Below are 24781 nucleotides of genomic sequence, written 5' to 3'. Positions count from 1 at the left end.
TTGGCATTTTTGGAGAATGAAGAATTCAAATTAGTTTTTGTTGTTGTTGTTGTGTTTAAGATAATGATAATTTCTGCTGTAAGCATTAAAACTTTTTTCATTGTAAACATTTTTTTGATAAAATTTTAAACTGCATAATACTTTTAAAAAAAGAATACCAAATAATATAGAAACTTAATTCTTGCTGTTGATCACCATTAAGAACACTTTTTATTCTATACAATAAAATAAATTCCCAGGGCTGTTATGGTATTAACAGCTGTTTTCTATTATATTAAATAGCTCAATATGCTGCATTGTTTGAGTTCTGGTGTCCAGCTTTTATAATTTTTCTGCCCTCTCTTTTGCAGTCCTTTTTTTTTTTTTTTTTTTTTTTTTTTTTTTTTTTTTTTCTTTTTAGGACCATACCCATAGCATATAGAAGTTCCCAGGCTAGGGGTCAAATCAGAGCTGCAGCTGACAGCCAACGCCACAGCCACAGTAACATGGGATCTGAGCCACATCAGCAACCCATACCACAGCTCATGGCAGTGCCAGTTTGTTAACCCATTGAGTGAGGCCAGGGATTGAATCTGCATTCTCAACTAATCTGCATTAGTTGGGTTTGTAAGGCACTGAGCCACAATGGGAACTCCTCTTGCAATTTTAACATAAGTTCTTACTCCCTGCTCTCTTACTCATCTCTTATGTTATCTTTAGTCTTCTTGAGCAGTTAAGTCAGCTAATCAAATACTAGAATTGTGTCAAAGTAAGAGCAAATACAGCCTGAGCAAGGGCCTCTCCACAAGTAAGGCGAGTGAGTATATACATATGCCTTTGAGTATATGTACCTTTTAGCTACTCAGAGGTACACTATTTTCCTCATTATCTCTTGGTTCTCTGTAAGGTACCATGAAGTCACGGCCATTAGATAATTACATTTGCCTTTCCCAGAACCCCTCTTTCCAGAAAACTAAGATTCACTCAGCAAATCTAACCATATATTCATACTGTGACAACTCCATCATCCCCTACCATTCATTGCCCAGATAATTGAGCTGCCTCTCTAGTAACATCAGATCTTAACTGAAAAGCAACAAGCAAAATTCTATCAGCTCTTCAGAAGTAAAAATTTTTTTAATCTAAAAAATACTTTTCTTAAGCTCATCCAGCATATTGTTGGCTTTTTTGGCCAGTTCAGGCTGCTGTTTCCAAGTGACATTGAACTACAAATCTCTAGTGGTCTCCAACCAAGACTATAAATGTTAGCTCAGCATCTACCATCACCACGTATACATATGCACATAAATAAAGACTTCCTGTAACACAGAGAGACTTTATATATCAGACATAAAAATCAGCTCAATTTCAATTATATTTTAACTACTTTGACTATTTAATCTCCCAGATTTTTTCTACACTGAAAATAATCTGTCATTTTTCTTCTCCCTCAGTTTGTTTGTTTTTTTTTTAATTCGTTTTTTTAGTTCTTTTTTTTTTTTTGGTCTTTTTGCTATTTCTTGGGCCGCTCCCGAGGCATATGGAGGTTCCCAGGCTAGGGGTCGAATCAGAGCTGTAGACACCGGCCTACGCCACAGCCACAGCAATGCGGGATCCGAGCCGCGTCTGCAACCTACACCACAGCTCACGGCAACGCCGGATCCTTAACCCACTGAGCAAGGGCAGGGACCAAACCCGCAACCTCATGGTTCCTAGTCGGATTCGTTAACCACTGCGCCACAACGGGAACTCCCCACTGCGCCACAACGGGAATTCCAGTTTCTGTTTTAAGATTTGTGGTTTAATGAGTCCCACCACTTGGGATTAAACCAAACAGCTTAGTGTCAAAATTATAATAGTACCACAAATTTATGTAGCTTTTTAGAGTCTACAAAGCACTATCTCACATACCATCTTCTTTGATCATCACAATAACTTATTTTAGTAAACAGAGCATGCAGATGATGGATCATCAGCTCTTGTAGCTAAAAGAGATACCCCCTTTGAGGAGTTCCTGTCGTGGCACAGTGGTTAACGAATCTGACTAGGAACCACGAAGTTGCAGGTTTGATCCCTGGCCTTACTCAGTGGGTTAAGGATCCGGCGTTGCCATGACCTGTGGTGTAGGTCGCAGACGCGCTCAGATCCCGTGTTGCTGTGGCTCTGGCATAGGCTGGGGGCTGCAGCTCCGATTAGACCCCTAGCCTGGGAACCTCCATATGCTGAAGGAGCGGCCCTAGAAAAAAGGCAAAAAGACAAGAAAAAAAAAAAAAAAAAAAAGAGATATCCCCTTTGAAATATCTCCAACTGTCCCCAGAAGGCTCAGTTTAAAAGTCATCAAGTTCTTCATTTTATAGTACAAAATAAATAAATAAAAGTAAAGTGATTTGCCCAGCATCATATAGCTAATTCAGATTTCCTGACATTCAGACTTAATCCAGAATCTAATTAAGCATTCAGCCTCTCATCTTTCATTCCACCTCTCCTAAAAACCTAACCAGTATGAAAGTGAGAGTCACTGGCTTATTGCTTTCATCTTTTTCTCAAATGTTTTGTAGGGGTAGGAAGCTTCAGATTTTTCCTTTATTTCTTCAAAACTCAAATGCAGTCAATCCTGTTTTTACCTTCAAAAACATTTTGAGCCTGAATCTGTCTCTACCTTCGTTTACACTAGTATCATTTGTTGCCTGTACTACTAAAACACACTCCTATCTGGTCTCTCTTACTTCTTGTGTGCCACTTCTCTATCTCCTTCTCCCAGGATGACTTACAGAAGATGTAAACTGATTTGTGCCACTTCATAGTAACATCTTTCAATGGTTCCCCATCACCTTCACAATAAAGCAAGACAAATAAGGTCCTTTAGAACCTGGCCTTTGCCGATCTCTCCAGCCTCATCTCTTACTACTTCCTAGGGCACCTTAAACTCTTTCCATTCCAAACCACCTGCACTTCCTTATATATGCCACAGTCTCTTTTCACAGTACTTTGATCCTTCTGCCTGGAGCATCTTTCTTTTCTTTTCCATTGGATAGCTTTTATTTATCCTTCCATTCACACATCTTCCAGGGGAGACTTCCACTGCCTTTCGGGCTGGATTAGGTCTCTCATCTGTGATTTAATTGCAGCTCCTGTACACAGTCTAACTACATCACTCATTTTGGTAACTTGTAATTGTTTATCTCTGGATTTTCTCATCAGACCATGAACTCCCTGAGGATAGGAAATATACTTCCATTATTATATCTATACCACCTTAGCATGATGCCTGACACATAGCAACTACTCAAGGAAAATTTCTTAAATGAATGAAGGAAAACTGAACAAATAAACTCTAAGGGGGTACTATCTAATCCTGGTAATTGATACATCATCTAGCTCATTGATTAGATCTAGAATGATGCTGTCCTATAGAACTTCCTTCAATAAGTGAAATGTTCTAAGCTGATCTGAATTTTCAGCTTTATTTAATAGTTACATATGACTATTACCTAGTGTAAATCTAAAATATTCTGGGCGTTCCCATCATGGCTCAGTGGAAACGAATCTGACTAGCATTCATGAGGATACAGGTTCCATCCCTGGCCTTGCTCAGAGGGTTAAGGATCCAGCGTTGCTGAGAGCTGTGGTATAAGTCACAGACGTGGCTGGGATCCCGAGTTGCTGTGGCTGCAGTGCAGGCCAGCAGCTACAATTCCAATTCGACCCCTAGCCTGGGAACCTCTGTATGCCACAGGCGCAGCCCTAAAAAGACAAAAATTAAAATAAAAAAAAATAAAACATTCTGTGTATATTTAGCGTATTTATTTCAAAATAACTGAGGGTGGGTGAGAATATTCCAAATGTTTCCTTCAGCCAAAACTAAACTGCGAATTCTTCCACTAAACAAGAAGCTCCTGGGAGGTTTTTTCTTCTTACTTTTTATACACCCCATGCTTACTGTACAAGAAATATTCATAACTATGTTGAATGAATCAATAATAATACAAATAATTCATTTCTACTAATATTGTCCCAATAATTCTAGAGGTAGATTTCAATTTGGCGGCTTTTCAAAGAACGGATGACTAATTTTTGGAACCCTTTAAGTTTGTCTTCAGAGTCCTTCCTGCTTATCCCGATTCTCATTTTATGTATGATTTGTCATATTTTGGGGTTTCTTTGTTCTCCTCCCTTGGGACAACTTTTTGTTATTTTTATTTAATAATGCCTACTTCCTTATTATGAGATCTTTGTCTTTACCGTTTAGTTATGCCATTAAGGGCATTTTTAAAAAAATGCACAATGATCCTAGTTTTTCAATAAGATATTTAAAAATAGTTTCTAGGCTTTCTAAACTTTTGTTATTTTTTTTTAAAAGAAAGTCAAAATCTTTGGGTTGTTTTCGCTTAATGCCTCTAAAATAAAGGTTAGAGAGGGAAATGCCATTTTATTCGTAAGGTAAAACTTTGCTGTATCAGCCTAACTGGGAAGAAGATAATTAATTTAGACAAAATGAAAGTAAAAAATAATACATGCTGTAGAAGCTGTGATTATGACCAAAAAAAAAAACCTTCCAAACTGGTAATCTGTGAAGTCTTAGGAGAATAAATAACGAGTATCTGTTGGCAAAATCATGAATTATTTATAAATATAACAAAACTTGAAGTAGGGAAATAAGCCCTCTCTGCCTTTAGGATCTGTGTATAAATGTACAGGGTTTGTATTGGGGTAACAAAGATGGCTAAGATGTCAGAATATAAGCACTTATCCTGGCATGAAAACATAAACCTCTGAAACTAAATGCAGAGGGAATAAGTCTATGAATAATCTTGTCTTAGGCAGACAGTTATTTCTACTGTAAGGTACAGAATGTGGATTATTTGGAAAACAACTACACAGAGTAGAAAGAATTGTCAGGGGGTGAGGAGAAGGGGAAGAGAGCGTGTCCCTGGAGACACAAGAGCAAAGAGACTAAAAGATTGACAGAAGATTGAAAAGGAGGGTGAGGAGGTTAGGCTAAATAAAGTCTTAAGACTTTGCTTACAGGTGACAAGGCAAGGGCCTATAAAATGGAATGTTTGTAACTAAAAAAAAATGACTCGATATAAATACCAATAGTCTGCATATTGAAGATATTATTCATAATTCCACTTCTTACTAGATTTGAAGATTTAAAGGAGCTAGTTAGAATCCAAATTTTGGCTAGTCAAAGCATTCTATGTGCACCAGATGTGTCATTAGAAGGGATGATGAAGAGCACCATCTAGTGGTTTTTCTGGTGGTGGAGAATTCATGCCTGAGAGAATGAGGGGTCTTGTCAGAATTCTTGACTCATATTCTGTTACATGCAGTTGGCAACAGTGGAATGCAAGCCCAACACGCCCCTCTACATTCATCACCCCACTCTTGAATAAGGTAGTATCTATTTCTCTCTTTTTCTTGGAAAAGGGGCAAAGTAGCCTCAATTTAATATCCTAAATGACATTAAAACCAGGAACAAATTCAAGTAGGCAAATAATATAATAGCACTCAGCTTATTTATATGTATATAAATAAGGAGTTCCCTTGAGGCACAGCAGGTTAAGCATTCGGCATTGTCACTGCAGTAGCTCAGGTCACCGCTGTGGCTTGGGTTCAATATCTGGTCTGGGAACTTCCATGTGCTGTGTGCAAGGTAAAAAAAAATTAAAATTAAAAAATTAAAAAACAATTTTAAAGATATTGAAATATCTCCTTTGCAATCTACATAATTTTCCATGAATCCTTTAATTTGGGGGTATGGGCCTCTTCAAGGCTAGAATTAGAGGCCCTGAGGTCACAGCCATATATATATACGTATGAGAATCTATAAAAAGACTTTTTTTTTTGAGATAGGCTAAACCTTTATCCAAATGAAAAAAGACGAGGGCCTTCAAACCTAGAGATTCACCTATTCCTCAATAACTCACCTCTGAAAAAGGTACCAGTGCTCTTCAACCTGGAGCTTTACTAGTGCTTATGAATTTAGGATGTTAAACTCTTAGGAACTGATAACCTCATTTAGGTATTTGTATAGAAAATATTAAAAGTACATTCTAGACCTATTCTGGGTACTTCAAATCTTTGATTGCCTGATGCTTTGGAAATGTTCTGTGATTTTTTTAGATTTCTGAGATAACTTTATGGGAGCTTAAGAGAACACTTTTATCTTTTCCTCTATACAGTTACATTTGTAAGGTATCTTATACTTGGACCCAATATATAACAGGTGTTTGATAAAACAAAAGCATATACACAGATTTAGAATTTCAGCTTCATGCCAAGCTTGGCAAATATTCCTCCAACTAAGAGTGATTTCTCTTGAACTTATACAAAAATGATCAATGCAGCTTTCAGAAGGGGCTACACTTGCAATTCCAAATGGATGCCTTTCTGCCTTCTCCAACCACAGAGTTACAATCGTATTTCAAAAATACCACTTCCTTCACTCATAGACCCTACCTAATATTCTCAATTGATATAAATTTTTATCTAAATTAATTCTGCTTCTATATTCTTTCACGGTACCATATGCTTTCCGTTTGTAGAATTTAACACATATAATCATATTTACTAGTACAGTTGTATAATGAATGCCTCCCCACTGGGCTTAAACCCCAAAAAGGTTAGGACCTTTTCTCTTTGGTTTACTACTGTATCCCCTAAATGCCAAGCACATAGTAGATATGAAGGAATTAATGTATAAATACAAAGTCCCATACTCTTCTTTGCCTTAAATTTTACTACCTCTGAATCCTAGAACTAGGATGCATCTTGGAAATTATCAATTCTAAATCCCAATTTCACCAGAAAAGTTGAGGCCTCTCAAATGTTAAATGGTTTGTCCAAAGCCACTTGCCCAAATACAGGCAGAGCCAGGACTAGAACCATGGTCTCAACTTCCTAACATGTGTGCAGACCATCTTAAGATTAATTTGAAAGCACTTAAGGAAAAAAAAGTTCTTTGTAAGTTCACATGATTCCATCCCTGAACTCAGACATTTTATCAGGTTCGACCTATGGGTTAAAGACGATCCAAAAAAAAATGACCAAAAGGGGAGTGAAAATAATTCCATAAGAAAACATCAAAGAAATTATGACTGTTTAGTTCAGAACAGATGAAGTTAAAGGGTCATTTAAACAGTCATCAAATATGTGAAAGAAAAAAAAAAAGTACAGCAGCATCAATTGGCCTTAACTTTTTTTTTTTTTTTTTTGTCTTTTTTGTCTTTTGTTGTTGTTGCTATTTCTTGGGCTGCTCCCGCAGCATATGGAGGTTCCCAGGCTAGGGGTTGAATCGGAGCTGTAGCCACCGGCCGAGCCGCGTCTGCAACCTACACCACAACTCATGGCAACACTGGATCGTTAACCCACTGAGCAAGGGCAGGGACCAAACCCGCAACCTCATGGTTCCTAGTCGGATTTGTTAACCAATGCGCCACGCCACGACGGGAACTCCGGCCTTAACTTTTTAATTACAAAGGTAGGAGAACTCCAGAAAAGACAAACGAAGATTATAGAGACTTTCTGATTTGCTTTTTGCTCATTATTCAAAAAATATATGCTATGAGCACAGCATTCTGCATGGTGCCTACAATTATAAATTCTATGTCGAATCTACGTAACTATATGAGATGATTAAATCTCTTTTCTTCCCCCTCTCCTCTTCCTCTCCTTTCCTCTTTCTTTTTCTCCCTCTTCATATCACCCACCCCAACTGGGGTGCATTCTTCTATCTCTTCTATGTGATTCTCTAACAACCCAAATCATGTCCAATTTACTCATTCACTGATTCTATATATTCTGTCCTCCAAAATGTCTAGAATTCATCTTTTTCTCTTCATTCCCACTGCTAAAGTCAAGCTCTTTCTATCCTTCACAGATAAAAGTTCAAGAGTCTTTTAACAGGTCTTCTTATCTGCAATATCTCTCTCATTTCAGTTCAACTTTCATATGACAGAGTTAACTTTTCTATAACATAGACTTCAACATAGACTTCACCTATAGTCTTGATTAAAAAGTTTCAATGGCTCTTTATTGCTTATTAAATAAAGTCTAACATCCAGAAATTTAACTTTTTCCAATCATATCCTTCAATACTTTCAATCATGTATCTTACAGTCCATCTTCTCAACCCCATGTCACATAAAATTAACTGCTTTCTCTCTAAAAGTAATATATACTTCTATAAAGAATTTATGTTCTATTATAGTTATTTACATGTCAGTTTCCTCCCCACCCAGTATGTGACATCTTTAAAACCTGATTCATCTTTGATTTCCCAGTATATAACAGCTAATAGGTTCCCATTTAACATCTGAATAAAATGAATCTTCCTACAGATCAGTTGGCTCTACATGGAAAAAATTCAGTTACAGACTTTTAGCTCAAGCCAGTTTAACTCACAAGTATGTGTGTCACCAGGGAAAAGGGCACAAACACACTGCCTGAAAAAACAAGTGAGCACATAGATGGATCAAGACCAATTCTTTCACCACCAGAAAAAGAAAACAAAAACTAAAAGCACATGGCTGAATGATAAAAGAAACTGAATTACTTCTAACTTTCTACCTTCCCAAACTTTAGCTTGTTGTGCTATTTGTTTCTATCTTAAGACCTAGGAAATATATGTATAACGTTTTCATGAAGTCATGAGGATGGAAAAATAATCAAACAAAATAAGAGGAAAATTTTACTCAGAATAAAAGTCTTTTTTTTTTTTTTTCTTTTTAGGGCCGTACCCGCAGCATATGGAGGTTCCCAAGCTAGGGGTCAAATTGGAGCTGTAGGCGCCGGCCTACGCCACAGCCACAGCAACACCAGATCCGAGCCGTGTCTGTGACCTATACCACAGCTCATGGCAATGCTGGATCCTTAATGTACTGAGCAAGGCCAGGGATCCAACCTGCCTGCTCATGGATGCTAGTCAGATTTGTTAACTGCTGAGCCATGATGGGAACACCTAAAGGTCATTCTTGGTACTTATATTTCATGCTTCTCCTATTGCTTAAATTCTTTGACTTAAGCCCTTCTTGAGATGCCCAGAATCTTTGGTGGTTCATGGTATCTAGTTCCTGATCTCTATTATCAGACTTCCTCAGACTCTGGGTTTCTTACTAGAGCAAAACAGACTAGTAGGGTTTTACGTTAATCCTGTGAACCAATCACAGACTTTTAGGTATTGGTTTCTGAGCTTTTTAAAAGGAAAGTAATTATTATGAGTCAATATGGGTTTATGAAGAATCAGAATAGTATCATTTTCTTCTATGAAAGGGCAATTAGACTGGTAGATGAGGAAAATTCAATGGTCATTATTATCCCTACACAGCAGCAAGATATCTGGCAAAGTTGCTCATAACTTTGAATTATGTTTTAGATTCAAACTATTAGTTAAATTCAATTAGGGAATTAACAACTGGCTGAAAAAAAAATCTAAAGATACCCATAAGATTCTGAATAATGGATCTAAGTCAGTATGAATATAGATAGATGTAATGTGGTTTTTAAACATTATTGGGCATCAGTATTACCCAAAGTGTCTATTCAAAGAGAAATTGCTGTTTCCTGTGCCTGGAATTCCCAATTAAGTAGGTAAAGCCCCCAAATTCACATTTCTAACAAGTTCCCAGGTGATACCATTGCTGCTCATCTGGGAAGCAGGTTTTGAGAACCACTGATATACAATATATCAGGATATAGATATCATGTTTTGTTTAACATTTTGCTAATTACCTTGTTAAATAAAAGCATGATGACAAATCTTCAGATATTAAGTTCTGATATAAAAAGACCTCAATGGGCTAGCTGTGGGATAAATCTTAAAACAAAGCTTAATAGGGATAATCTTAAAATGCTAAAACAAAAACCAATCATATAAGAAAAACAAAGCTTGGCAATCACATACAAAGAGAAAGATAAAGAGATTTTAGAACATTATAGCTTTAGTGATTCAAGAATATATACTCTGAGTACCAAAAAAGGTAATAAAAGTTTGGACTTTACTGATAAAGTATGAAAATATTAAACAATGTATTTGATAGTCCAACAACATACTATACTGGTTTCCTCACACCTTGCTTTAGCTGTATTCACTTCTGGACAGAAAACCAGTTTGTTCAAAGAAGAGCTTTGGATCTAACATCATATCACATGAGAATAGTAAGAGGAATTGTTGATATCTGGCCTTCAGAAGATTCAGAAAGAAATAACAGCAGTTTTCATATAATTGGCTTGTGGATTAGGACTTGATTTTCTCTGTATGACCCTAAGCAAAACTGCCGCATATAGTTGTTGTCAGACTGCTTACTATACATGGGTGCCCAGCTGAGGAGAGAAGTGGGTAGGAAGTGAGGGCTGAAATGTAGCTCACATTTCACCTGATAACCACATGCTTTGGCTGGAACAAGGGTAAACTTTTTCTAGTTAATATAAAGGGGACAACACTGGAAGACTTTTTCCTTTCAGTGGGAATACCTTTTCTAACTTGCGCAAAGGCACAATATGGCCCAGGGGTGACTCTAGCCCTAAAGTAAAACTAGATCCATTAGAAGAAGTTTAGAGAAAACAATTTCAGCTCAATGTAAGAAACTGATAAGGTATTAAATAGAAACACATTTTCTGAAGAGTACTTAATCTCCCAAGTTAAACGTTCAAGGAATAGGTGGACCACTATTTGACAGATTATTTCCAAGGCAGAGGAGTATGTAAGCATATTTTACCAAGTGGGTGGTGAAACTCAATGATCATTTAGTTTCTAGGATTCTACATCTGAACTATCTGTTTCTTTTTCCCATATCCCTGTTGATTCCTAAGGCATCCAGATTCCTTCTCTTCACAAATTTACCATGTATTATTTAGTCCTCCTCTTACCTAACCAAATTCTTCTTCCTATCCCCCTTTCTTCTCCTTTCCCGGCCCCAATATGGAGAAAGCATACACATGGCATTAATACTGAAAATAAACTTTGTATTTTTAAAAAAGTGCTTTCTTCCAGATTTAAAAAAGCAAACAAAAACACTATTAAAATAGGGATGAAAACTAAAATTCTCTGAACATATTATTAAGAGAAGGCAAAGTTTCATTTTCAAGTGAGTCATGTATCACTGAAAGTCATGAATTGGGAGGGGGTACCTAATTCTTTTGCACCAGGAAGAGAGTGGAATAAACATGAAAAATGTAATATTAATGTATATTTGTTCAGTGGGTACTGAACACCTGATACTGTATTAAGTAAGTAATGAGTAAGTAATACTTGATGAGTATTAAGAAACAGAGCCAATCTTAGGCATCATCTTAAAGGAAGCAGAGTTATTTTCTGTGGTTTGTCTTTGAGTCCTGGTTTCTCCCTTTCCATATCTATAGTACCAAAACCTTGGCCCCCATCAGGCTAGGGTTTATCCCTCCTGCCCATGATTCCGGAGTTCTTTAACTGAGTTACACCTTACACTTAGGTATAATCTCTTCTAAGAGATTAGGCCTTTAAGAAAACATCAGCATCTTAAAAAGAGTCTTCAATAACTCCACCTAAACAAGCAACTAATGGGAGAACTGTCCTACGATGTGACAGAGAGGCAAAGTTTTGTATTTTGTGTGCCTTTCTCTAGGTATAGTTAGACCTGCTCTTCTTGGAGAGATAAGAGTACAGAAAAAAGATTAAGGTATTTAAAAAGTTGCCTAACCAAACAGTAACTTCCATTTTTAAACAAGATATCTAATTGAGAAAATATAAACAAATGCCAATAAAGGGTTCAACCACCTAATTATTTTGAATCTGCATTAAAGACGTAATAATACAAAGTGTCTCAAGCGATATTTATGTAAAATGTTTATACAAGCATTGTCATACTGAAATGATCTCAAAAGATAACTTTTAAGGAACTTTAAGAATCTAGTTTCAAACTATTTGTAGAATGCATTAACAATTACTTTGAGTTAGAAACATTTTAAAAAGTGCTTTCTGGTAAAAAATTTTTGTAAATACAAAATAAATATAATAAAGGTTTTATAATTAGAGAAATTAGAAATGCTTTCCAGCAAAAGAAAATGAATCCTTCTTTTCCCTAGGGAAAAATGTTCTTTAGCTTTGTAGATCAGTATCTCTCTCTCTCTCTTTTTTTTTTTTTTTTTTGGAAGGAACTAGGTAAGTTTTTAAAACTTTGAATTTCTATTTATTTGTCTTTTGCCTTTTTAGGGCCACACCCATGGCATAGGGACGTTCCCAGGCTGAGTCTAATCGGAGCTACAGCTGCTGGCCTATGACACAGCTGCAGCAATGCCAGATCCCATCCATATCTTCGACGACCTACACCACTGCTCACAGCAACGCTGAATCCTTAACCCACTGAGCGAGGCCAGGGATCGAACCTGTATCCTCATGGATACTAGTCGGGTTCATTAACCACTAAGCCACAATGGGAACTCCTGAATTTTTGTGTGTGTGTAATAAACAGTTGATCTTGATCAAAGGGCCCATATAATTATTCTTTTTAATATTAATTATGTTTTTCCTAGCAGAATGCCTTACATACAAGGGAAGACATTTATTACTTGTTGAAAAAAACCTGTCATTTCTGCTTCAGTTGCAAGCCAGGGACATTTAATTTGTTAATGTCTTTCACATAGAATATATTATGGTAAAATCTGCCTCAAGCAAGTATTTTATAATCCTTCTTGTGGCCCAGTGATTTTCAATTTATCAACAGTAGTGTTTGACTAAACTGTCAACCAGTGATTTTCATCATTTAATCAGTGAAAGTAATGCTTAAAAATTGTTCCACAAACTCACATATAAGGATAATAAAATCTACAAGCATGTATAACAAGGCTAATAACGAAATACCACATTAAATTTTGAAGCTGACTGGCTAATGTCACCTTAGATTATGGAATCTGCTAACCTCATCAACTAAAGAGAATAAAGTGAAAAATAATGACAAAAGTAAAGACTAGAGAAATTCTTTGGGGAAGAGAATCAAAAGATTTAGAGAATAAAAGAAGCTTCACTTGGAATGCTGAGTCCCAAGATTATCCTTTAGCAAATATCTGAAAAGTTATTTTTAAGTAAGAATGACAAACTTAGAACAATTTCATTTGTTTATTACAAACCTTAGGAGAAGAATGACCAAAAAAAAAAAAAATTTAAAAATCATTTTTTTCTTCTTTTACAATTTTTTTTTCATTTTTTAAAGTTTTACTGAAGTATAGTTGATTTACAATGGTCTGATAACCTTTGCTGTACAACAAATCATCTTTTTAATTATCCATTCTGGACTGTCACTTAAGTGCCTCTCTGGAGGTCCCAAATGTGAAACTGAGATATTTTTCTCTTCCTGGAAGGAATTTGCTTCTAAGGCTGACAAAAGTTAAGCTGAATCAGGCTTCTTCCCTCTTAGAACTATCACATTATATATCATTTTTTCATATAATTTAAATATAGATTCCTATAAATGAATCATATTTAAATAAAAAGGTACTTACATTCACATTGTATGACATCTAAGTTAAATTGCTGAACAGCTCCCATGCTTATCTGTTTTAACTCACTGTCCAATAGCATCTGCATTAAGGATGTTGACAGATGCTGGCAGGCTGACATGCAAGCAGTCTGGGCAACTTTCCCCTGTTTAAAACAAATATCCAAACCAAAAGAATAAACAAACATAGAAATATACCATAAATTACCACAAAAATTATACGCATTGTATTTTTTGTTGCTTTTTTTTTTTTAGAATAATTATTGGCCTTTCTGTATTCTTAGTTGCAGTCTTTTAGCATAGGAGTTATAAGTAACATTCTGTTCACTTGTCCTTCTCAGGATATAAATATCATTAAAGCTTTAACAGCACTCAGGAAAATTAAAATACAAGATTAAAATCCACTAATTATTATTTTAGGTCTCTTGAAATGCCTTATGTATTTTTTTTAAAGTGTACATTAAAATACGACATTGTGACACAAAATATCTGTCATGGTGATGAAACATTTTATTCATATAATGCTCTTTAAGCTCTTCTTTATATAATTAACCAAGTCAAGAAATAAGGGAGATAATTAGCAGTATAATTTATTCTAATTTAAACTGTACCCAATATACTTTATAATGCATATATTGATACATATATAATATGTAAAATATACATTGAGTCATTAGGTCCTACTTCTAATCAGAGTATTAGTTTGTAGTATAGTTTCAATCAGCAGGGAAAAAAAGAAGCTTGCCTACCAATATGATTTCACAATCATCTACAGATCTACGTAAGTTTTAGAAATTAAATTTTAAAATCAACTGATGATTTAGAAATATGTAGTTAAGTGAGCTACAAATACCTATGGTTGTCTTTTAGATATATATACATCATAAAATATTTTCTACTACAAAAAGCTCCTAAAATGATAACTGAATTTGACTCACGGCCCTGATTCAAGCTATATGTTCTTAAAAACAAAAACAAAAAAAATTTAAATGTTTAGCCTCTAGATCACACAGCTAAATCACAACATAATATCACTTTTAGTATAAATCATTCTTTTAAGCAGTCTTTTTATTTCAACTAGAAGTTTAAAATATAAAAATTATTTTAGATAATGTTTTCCAGTGTAATACTGCTCATAGTATGGCTATCTCCAACCCACAACTATGTGATTTGGTGATGGATTGACTGCCATGGTAAGATTCAAAAATCTATGAATAGGGTTAAAAATAATGACTTTTGGAAGCAAAACATGTGTCATGTTTTGTTCATTTGCATTAACAAATATTTACCCAGTGATATTTGATAATTATGCCTTTTCCTACTTATCACAAAGGCCAGGAAAGTTACAAATTCATGAAAATCTTCCAAGCATAAATGCCACAATACATTAGTACAAAAATGTTAACATAGGGTTGATATCTGTTAAAAAGTAAGAAGAACATAAATGTATTTTCAAGATGTTTACTGGAACAGTTGTTCATGAAATTACACACTCAAAGTCAGTCTAGAAACAAGGAACTTTCATGAATCTTTATGAATCTTTTTTGAGTCTTTAGCATTTAGACACTATGCCCAGTGAAAAACTGTGCATCTGAAATGGAATGTCAAATTCTCGATCAAAAACTTTAGAGATAAAAGCTGATGCAAACAATATATTTGACAGATACTGATGAACTGCCAAAAAGGAATGTAACAAACAATGCAAAACCCAGCATGCTTCAAGATCCCCAAACCCAATAGGAATTAGTCTAGGAGACATGCAGCTTCATTCCCCAAGCAGAATATATCAATATGAATGGGGGGAGCTGGGAGAGAGACAGAAAAAGAAGAAATCAATGGCATGTAATTTAATTACAACATAAAAGGCTTGAGAATACTTAATGGAAACGTCATTTTGACTTAACTGAACAATTTAGTGCATTTTACTTTAATGTATTTTGCCATCAAATCAGCTCCATGTCCTTCTAACTGCAAAAGCAGATTAATAAATTACTAATATATTCATTTCATAAACAAACACACTGTACAATGTAAGTGGTATTATTTTAAGGTGAACTTTAAATTTGAACATGTGTTCAGATGCTACAAGTGACTATGTAGCAACAGTACTGGAGCCAAAATGATGGTACTAGTATAAAAAATACAGGCTATTCCATAAATTTGGTGGATATAGGTAATGAAAACACATATATGTGTGTGCATACACACATACACACTCACACACAAGTTTAGCTTTTGTTTAAATAACATGTAATAATGAAATTCTAACATTAAATTTCTTTTGATTATGCATATTAAATACAGGCTTATTGTTCTCAAAGATAGAAGTTTAAAATATTTACAAAATATTCAAAGGAAATAAATTCTTACTTTTTATGCTCAAAATTAATATCAAAGGTTCAAATTCCTTAAATTTTTAAAGTTATATTCTATAAGATCATACAGTTTTTCATGTGAACAAACATTCTTAAATTTTACCTGATTTAACTGATTTTGAGAAAGAAAATTTAAAAGTTCTGGAAATTTGCACATCCCCAAAATAACTTTAGCAATTCATTTTTGAAGCCTATATATAGCCCTTGGTACACTTCTGTATAACCAAAACACCCCTTCCTGAACACTATTTTGCTATTACTGTTGGGGCTTTTAATACTATATCACTTTCTAGAACAAAAACAATCTAAGTACTTTTACAACTACCTTTAAAAACTGGTCCTTTTCATTAGAGATGCTCTGGTTTTTAACATTACAACAAACAAAGCAAAAGTAATTAAGTGAAGTGACTGAGGAAACACTGCACATTTAATAAATATCAAGTACCTAGGAATTTCTGCTCCCCTCATGTGAAAAATTAATTGCAACTCTTATTAACATTCTCTTTAACAACATAAATTTCAGTAAATAAGTAAAAACACCTGCCAAACTTTTAAAGGTAACTATTTTTTTTACCCTGCTCTAACATTTTGCTGAAAACAACTTGCAAAGACAGAAAATCCTTAGACAAACTTCTTATATTTCAAAGGAACTTGTAAAAGAGAATCTGCTGACATATTAGATCCTTTTTGCATTACCCAAAAGCTTTTCTTCTAAGAACAATTGTGGTAAAGAGACATTTGGCTCCTAGGGAATTCCCAAAGGGTCAACCATATGCATCCTTCCATGGCACCTTCACAGTGCTGCTTTCTAGATCCATGTCTCAAAAGCAGCTTTCATCATTTACTTGTATGTCAGTCAATATGATTTATGGACTGCATTCAACAAAGTCAAAGCATATAGAATGAGAAATATGACTACAATCTGCTAATTTGTTTTGTATTGAGCCACTTACGAGTCAAAGACCTAATGTCAGACTGAGACCAGCAACACAATTAACCAGTCGGTGACAGATTCATCCATCCTCCCTGCCAGGCTGTGCCAATCAAAGACAGCATGAGGTGACATTTGGTGAAATCAGTAAGAAAACTCATTCTCTAAGTAACCTATGTGAGACCTTGATTGACACTTTTTGAATTTAGTTTGTGGAACACAGCCACTCTTTATCTAATAGTCCCTCACTACAAGCTGTGAAATAAGGCTTTTAATGCCAATCATAAGAACAATAAACCACAAACCACCAACCCTCAGTTTAAAAGGAATCAAGAAAACACATCTGTTTGTATGTCAAGCCAAATTTCCAAAATAATTTACTATTATAGATTAAAGATACTCTGTTTCCTTTGAAACATCATAAAGTGACATAGCAACAAAAATACAACACATTTTATTAGATTATGGCTCAAACCTGTTTTGGTTTCAAAGTAATGTTTTGATAGATCTACTCTAATATAATAGTGGGAGAAATGTAGAATACTTAAAAACTAATTTGACACATTTAAATTTTCATTTGAAGTTTTCATTTCTGTCTCACCACTCTCTTATTTCAAAGATCTAATAAAAAAAGGGAAGGTTTGATTTCAATAGTAACTATTTGAAAGCATTTTTCAATGCTGCTTTCATTCTTTCAAATACATTTAACATAAAAATGTGCTCTTGAAATCACAACCATTCTTTATCGGTCTACTTTCCTTAATGATCCCAGGAGAGTCCATTTTTCTTTATTTATACCCCCACAAAAGATCAACTTTACACAATAAGCTACTCTTTTATGTAAGTAAAAAAAAAAAAAAAAAAAAATATATATATATATAGACTCAGAAATATTGTACACTGTATTATTCTTTAAATTGATAACAGGTTTTGTTTTAAAAGGTTATGTAACTCTTGTCAGAAAAACTGGAAAGCTGAAATGAAATTAAGGTCAATTTAAATATTAAATCTAAAACTGGTAAGTGAACTTATTAATTCTGATTCTATAGGGTATTTAAAGTTATTAATTTTTTAATTTACTTAAACAAAACTTTAAAACACTGCTATATTATTCAAACTTATTGCCTCTCAGTTTGCCACATGAATTTCAGTTATGAGACTATGAAATAACCTTTTCAGAGGGAAGACAAAGAGGAAAGAAAGTATTTTGATGAATTGGTCAGCATTCTAAATGGCTACAATTTTTAGCCTTTTAAAACATGCAGTCCAAAAGAGTGAGGGCTTTCATCAAATATGAAATAAACACTAAAATTAGAAATAAATTCTTAATTGAAAAAAGATGTCTAGTTGAAAAGTAGACATTTTAAGAAATCTATTATTCTTCTAATCTATTATTCTATTATAATAGAAATCTATTATTCTTTTACATAAGAATCACTAATTTAAATTTTACTATGTGAAACTACATTTACTCAAATTTAAAGAATGCCATTAAATCAGGAAAAAAAACATGCCTAAACATTGGTATACAACATGAAAATTTCCCCAAGATGATTTCACAAATGCACAAAGATTGCTTTATTTAGTAAGACAGGTTTTAATCTATTTTCTGGCTGAACACTCTAAATAATACTGAAATGTTTCAGATTCCCAATAATACAGAATGGAGGAGTTACAGAAGTTTAAATTTAAATATGAATTCCTTTAGTGAGAGTTTTTTGTTTTTGTTTTTGGCCACACATGCTGTATATGGAAGTTCCCAGACCAGGGATCAAATCCAAGCTGCATGCATGCAACCTACGCCACAGGTGGCAGATCCTTAACCTACCATGCGGGGCAGGGGATAGAACCAGCAACACCACAGAGACAGGCTGGATCATTAACCCACTGTGTCACAGCAGGAACTCCTTCAGTGAGTTTTAATAATAACTTATAACACTATCTTGGAGACAGAGTTTTGATATTATGTCCAAAAAATTCATAGGTCTATCAAAATACTCTTGCTCTAACATCCCTCACATTCTCCAAAATACCTCCTTTACACTTCTATATTCCTCTCATTCTCTTTCTGTCCCCATCTCAGTAGTTCTAGCCTGGAAAGAATTGGTTATCACATCAGTTAACCACAATTCACAGCCAATTATGAATTCCTTTCTCCCCCTCTTAGGCTTTTCTCCTCCTAACAATTTTCAATCATAAGATAAGAGACAACATAAATACTTGCTCTTGGGACACGGACATAAATACTTGCTCTTGGGACAATTTTCAATCATAAGATAAGAGACAACATAAATACTTGCTCTTGGGACACAGATACACACACACACACACACTTAAAACAGAAGCATCTTAAAGTTGGGGAACAAAATTCTCCAAACTAGGAAAACTTTTTTTCTCAATCTTTTGAACATGGCCTTAGATAACATGTAATACCCAGATTTTCAGCTTTCTGCAACTATCATTGTTGTTGTCATGGCAGTTCCATCATTTCTCTAAACTCATCCTGTCTTCAACAGGCAGAAAGAGAATGCACGGATAAGTAGAACAATGAAAGTCTAAAAGAAGTCAAGGTTTTGAAAAAATGCCTTTGCTTCCAAGCTACCAATTATACCAGAAATTTAGATAAAATGATGAAAACTGCATGCAATTCTGTCCAGAAGAGCAGGAAGAGGAAGCTAGTTTGTGCTATGTGGGAACTGACAGAGATTTTTATCTCTTAATCTACTTGATAATAGCAAATTTGGCAATCAGATACATGTTTAAATATATATCAAGGCCCTATAACTCTCTCACTTGGCTAGAGAAATGCAAGAGAAGTTAAAGATGAGCTATACTTTTCCACATGGTGACTGAACACTATGATCAAGCCACAGAAATTAAGATTGAAAAACTGAAGCATACCAGCAACTGGTTATTAAAGCAAAGCTCTGTGATAGCAGAGTCATATCCTCATTTTTATACATATGCATCCAGCTCAGAGCGTTAGGCCATGTAATCACTAAAATGTACAACATCCCATGCCCAGTTTCACTTAAAATTTGCAAAGAAGTTGGCAGAATCACTAATAGGTTTGACAATATAGGTTGTTTCCACATATCATTAGTAAAACAGACAAAAGTCACCCAAGCCAACTGATTCTCTTACTAATATACTAATATATGCAGGTAGGTGGCTGACATAGCCATACATATAAACAAAGCGCAGAGTAGGCCTCTGTCATTCAAGGATTTGTATTTAGGTAAGAAGACTCTGATAGGAGTTTCCATTAGTGGCTCAGTGGGCTACAAACCCAACTAGTATCCATTAGGATGTGGGTTCGATCCCTAGCCTCATTCAGTGGGTTAAGGATCTGGTGTTGCTGTGAGCTGTGATGTAGGTCGCAGACGTGGCTCAGATTCCGCATTGCTATGGCTGTGGTGTAGGCCAGCAGCTGCATCTCCGATTTGACCCCTAGCCTGGAAACTTCCATATGCCACAGGTGCAGCTCTAAAAAAAAAAAAAAAAAAAAAAAAAGGAAAAGAAAAAGAAAAAAGACTGTGAGAGTCAAGTACAAGTAGGGCTTCACTTGCTGAGGCTCATCTTTGAATAACATGCTCTGTGAAATGGATATTAGGTGGGGAGGAACCACTCAGCAACTGAATGCTGTCAAAATTCCAATTCCCCCTAACTCAATCTGGTTTTGCTGTCCTCTGTTAGCTGACATGGATAAAGTAACTCTCATTATAGTCTACAGTTTTCAATTATATTTTATAGCATTTTCTGAAAGAGGTTACATGGCAAGCAGTATTTTCAAACTTGGGAATCCTCAAAGGTTTGGGGTATACTTATCCAGAGTATTTAGGGCTTTTTGAACAGGTAATTTCACTGAGCTAAATCCTAGACTGTGAGAATGTGGCTCCCTCACTTCCAGTTGGGGGAGTACCTGAGATATGATTTTATTTTATTTTATTTTTTGTCTTTCTGCCTCTTCTAGGGCTGCTCCCGCAGCATATGGAGGTTCCCAGGCTAGGGGTCAAATCGGAGCTGTAGCCGCCAGCCTACACCACAGCTCACAGCAACGCTGTATCCTTAACCCACTGAGCAAGGCCAGGGATCGAACCTGCAACCTCATGGTTCCTAGTCGGATTCGTTAACCACTGAGCCACGACGGGAACTCCCGAGATATGATTTTAAAAGAGTAAGGGAAATGTATCATGTGAGGGGAAGGTACGTATTGAAAAAAAACAAAACTCATACAAAAGAGGAAGGAATAAGCATGGTAAGTTATCTACCATACCTTGTTTTCAAAAGACAAGCTTGCAAATAACATTCTACAGTACTCTGAGAATGAAAATTAAGTTTTTACAGACATCTACAGTAGGCCTTTGTCAAATACCCGTCTCTTGTTTCCAGAGACTTTAAATCTCAATGCTACCATCTACCACACCGATTTCCAAAAGGTAGAAAGATTTATAACATGACAGCTTCCCTACAATGCCTTAAAGTCTTCTAAATGAAAGAAAAGGAAGTGATAAAAATGTTGTTGCTCATCTTCCGAATTCTTCCCACACGTGTAATATTCATCTAAACATGAGCCTTTGTTGGGACTTTACCCCACGAAGTCTAATCTCTTTACTTTGCCTTGCATGAGTTTTATTAGTATGTACCAGGATCTTGGCCAGCTGCATTTTGTTTTCTCTACCTGACCTTCAGACATCCTGTAGATAAGAATGCACCAAAGCTGTTTTACCTCTCCCATCAGCTCTATCCTCACCTTTATCCATTCCTGTTTGCTTCATACAAGGAAGGAAAAAAAAGAGAGAGAGAGAGAGAAAAGAAAAGAAAAAAAGATGCTTCTCAGCATCACCAGATCCTGGCCTGCACAGGAAACTTCTGACTCCAACATCTTTTCCTATCGTCTCCTTTATTTCTCTTCAGAGGATCTGACCTTCTTTTTGCTATCTTTATCTGCTCACAATAAATTCCAACTCGAACCACCTCTTATCTACATATTTTAGTCCCTTTTCTTCCCCCATTTTAATTTTTGTCTATTTAGCTGAGGGGCAGGGTGGTGGAAGAAGAGAAGTATCTTCTATTTTTTTCTTCCTATTGTGGAATACAGGTTAAAGGACAAAGATAAGACAGGATTTGCATTCCTAGAACTTACTGCTATCTGCTAAAACTCAAGTAACTTTCTAAACAAGAACTCTTTGTTTCCATCTAGTAGTGAAACTAGATGGTACATTTTCATCTGTTTGTTCGTTTGTTTGTTTGTTTGTTGTCTTTTTGCCTTTTCTAGGGCTGCTCCCTCGGCATATGGAGATTCCCAGACTAGGGGTCTAATCGGATCCATAGCCACCAGCCTATGCCAGAGCCATAGCAACACCGAATCTAAGCCACGTCTGCAACCTACACCACAGCTCATGGCAACGCTGGATCCTTAACCCACAGAGCAAGGCCTCATGGTTCCTAGTTGGATTCGTTAACCACTGCGCCTCGATGGGAACTCATCTGTTTTTCTTCTTCTTTTTTTTTTTTTTTTTTTTTTTTTTTGTCTTTTCTATGGCCGTACCCACGGCATATGGAGGTTCCCAGGCTAGGGCTCCAATCGGAGTTGTAGCTGCCGGCCTACACCAGAGCCATAGCAATGCCAGATCCGAGCCGCATCTGCGACCTACAGCACAGCTCACAGCAACACCATATCCTTAACCCACTGAGCGAGGCCAGGGATCGAACCCACAACCTCATGGTTCTTAGTTGGATTCGTTTCCACTGAGCCACAACAGGAACTCCCTCATCTGTTTTTTAATAATGAATCTTCTTGTTCAAAACGATACTTTGCCTATAAAGCCTGTTATAGATGATGTTGGCTATTTCACCTATAGCTATTAAAGTTATAGGACATTTGTAAGTGTACATATGCATATGTGTACTAATACTAATACATGCACATTTAGTCTATAGGCTGGGAAGAGTCAACTTTAATTATTTCCATTTATCTCTCCTTGATCTGTTATTCACAGGTCAGGCTTTGTAGTTCTCTCCTCATCCACTGGCTTCCTACTAGGACTCTCATGCTGTTTCCTTCTAAAAGCCCTCTATTACTACTTCTATCAACTATGCCCTGATTAAGAGCAACTCAAAATGCTGTTTTCTACAACCTGTGACAGCAGAAAAATATTTAAGTATGCTATATACACACAGAAGATTTACAAACTTATGAAGTTAAATTCTAAACCAAGATCAGTTTGCATTTAGCTATTAGAGACATCAACTTAATAAATACCTAAAAGGATTAAAGTTATAAAATTCAAGTGTTCATTTTTACCTAAAAAGCAAGATTTTTTTTTTGCAATTAACTTCCAGCAGTGAAAATCACTTAACTGTTTTATTACATTATGAAAAATCTTAAGAAAAAAATGTAAATTCTAATAGTGGGCTTTGACTGTTTTTAACTTATTAAATTTACATTTTCTTTCAAAGTTCTCTCTCCCCAATGTGCTGATACACTGTCAATGGTTTGCTTTTGTTGATTTTTGTGTACTTGGAAGTAACATTATAAAAGTACGGAGATATCAAACGATATCATAGAAATATCTCATCTATTACCATATAAAGAACTATCTCATATAAGCAATTTTTTCAAAACATTGGATATTTGGAGTCCCCTTCATGGCTCAATGGTTGATGAACCTGACTAGGATCCATGAGGTGTGAGTTCGATCTCTGGCCTCACTCAGTGGGTTAAGTATCCAGCATTGCTGTGGCTATGGTGTAGGCTGGCATCTATAGCTTGGATTTAACCCCTAGCCTGGGAACTTCCATATGCTGCATGTGCGGCCCTAAAAAGAAAAAAAAAAAAAATTGGACATTCAAGTGCCAAATATTACTAAATTTCTCATTCACATTTACCTAAAACTGATCCCCAAATCTATCCTTCCTTCTTAAAGAGAGGACAAGAAACAATATGAGGTTTTTTGGATAGCAGGGTTAATATCACTTCTGTATTCTGAATATGTATATGGTTTATCTGCAGGAAACCTGTTAGCAAGCTTAATAAGTACTTAACAACTACTACATTAAATGAGCAAAAAGGTCAAGTGGAAGCATGAGGGTCTGTCTCTGCAATGAGTCAAAATATTTTTCCTTAGTGTTGGGAATTTGCAACCGTCATTTTGGTGCTCTTGTTTCTTTCATTTTGCTTTGATCACTATTCAAAATTTATAGCTATATCTAGAGACTTGTGGTCTGAATTACCACATTATTTTTTCATGGAGGTGTGCAAGAAGTGCATAAAAATACAAATATTTCTAATCAGTACTGGGGATACTATCTTTACAAAATCATGTTCATGTACACATTTTCTAAACTTCTTCCTGCAAATAATAGACTGTAAGCTTTCTATTCAAAACTAGAAAGAATTCTAATTGGCAAATTCCTGACTCAAAAATTCAATTTTTGCTGTATACTTTTTAAACGTATGAGAAAATGACTTTTATAGTAGTCCATTTCTTCACTATTTCTCTTCTATTAACTTTAAAAATACTTATCAAGCCCTTACTCTGGGCAAGACATTGTTTAGGTATTACAGAATAAACAATGATGAGCAGATACAATGCCTGACATAAAGCGATTAAATTCCAGCAGTAGAGACGGCAAGTCTAGGACCACAGCACAAGACAAAATACAAACAGTACCATAAAAGTGGGACAAAGTATCAATACATGGTTAAGTGGAATTAGCAAAAGCTTCATGAAAAAGGCAGCATTAAAGACGGCTTTTGGAAGAGATTCAAGATTTTTTACAGTTATAAATGAAGACAAGGTAGAAAATTAAAGCTAGATGCAAGACACAATGAATTTCCACTTTGGATGCCCATGTTGAATAATGGTCAGAAATAAATCTGAAAGAGGCTGAGATCATTTTTTTGTTAGTTAGCCTGTAGAATTTTTACTTAATTCAGTAGATAAGTGAGAAACTCTTAAGTTTTTGATTAGGGAAAACAGGAACTATGCTTTGGAAAGGACAATCTGGCTTTGATAGGC

General features: G+C 35.4%; 1 protein-coding gene across 4 annotated transcripts in view; it reads right to left on the bottom strand.

Annotated features, from left to right (window-relative positions):
• EXOC6 (exocyst complex component 6) overlaps positions 1-24781 on the bottom strand; it is a 222696-nt gene that overhangs the window by 38865 nt on the left and 159050 nt on the right. For all 4 annotated transcript variants that reach the window (XM_021073792.1, XM_021073794.1, XM_021073795.1 and 1 more), the window contains one exon: positions 13456-13597. In XM_021073792.1, the coding sequence (XP_020929451.1) occupies positions 13456-13597 (142 nt within the window). The remainder of the gene's footprint in view (positions 1-13455; positions 13598-24781) is intronic.

This window comes from Sus scrofa, chromosome 14 (assembly GCF_000003025.6).
Source record: "Sus scrofa isolate TJ Tabasco breed Duroc chromosome 14, Sscrofa11.1, whole genome shotgun sequence".
Lineage (NCBI taxonomy): Eukaryota > Metazoa > Chordata > Mammalia > Artiodactyla > Suidae > Sus > Sus scrofa.
This window is presented reverse-complemented; position numbering and strand designations above follow the sequence as displayed.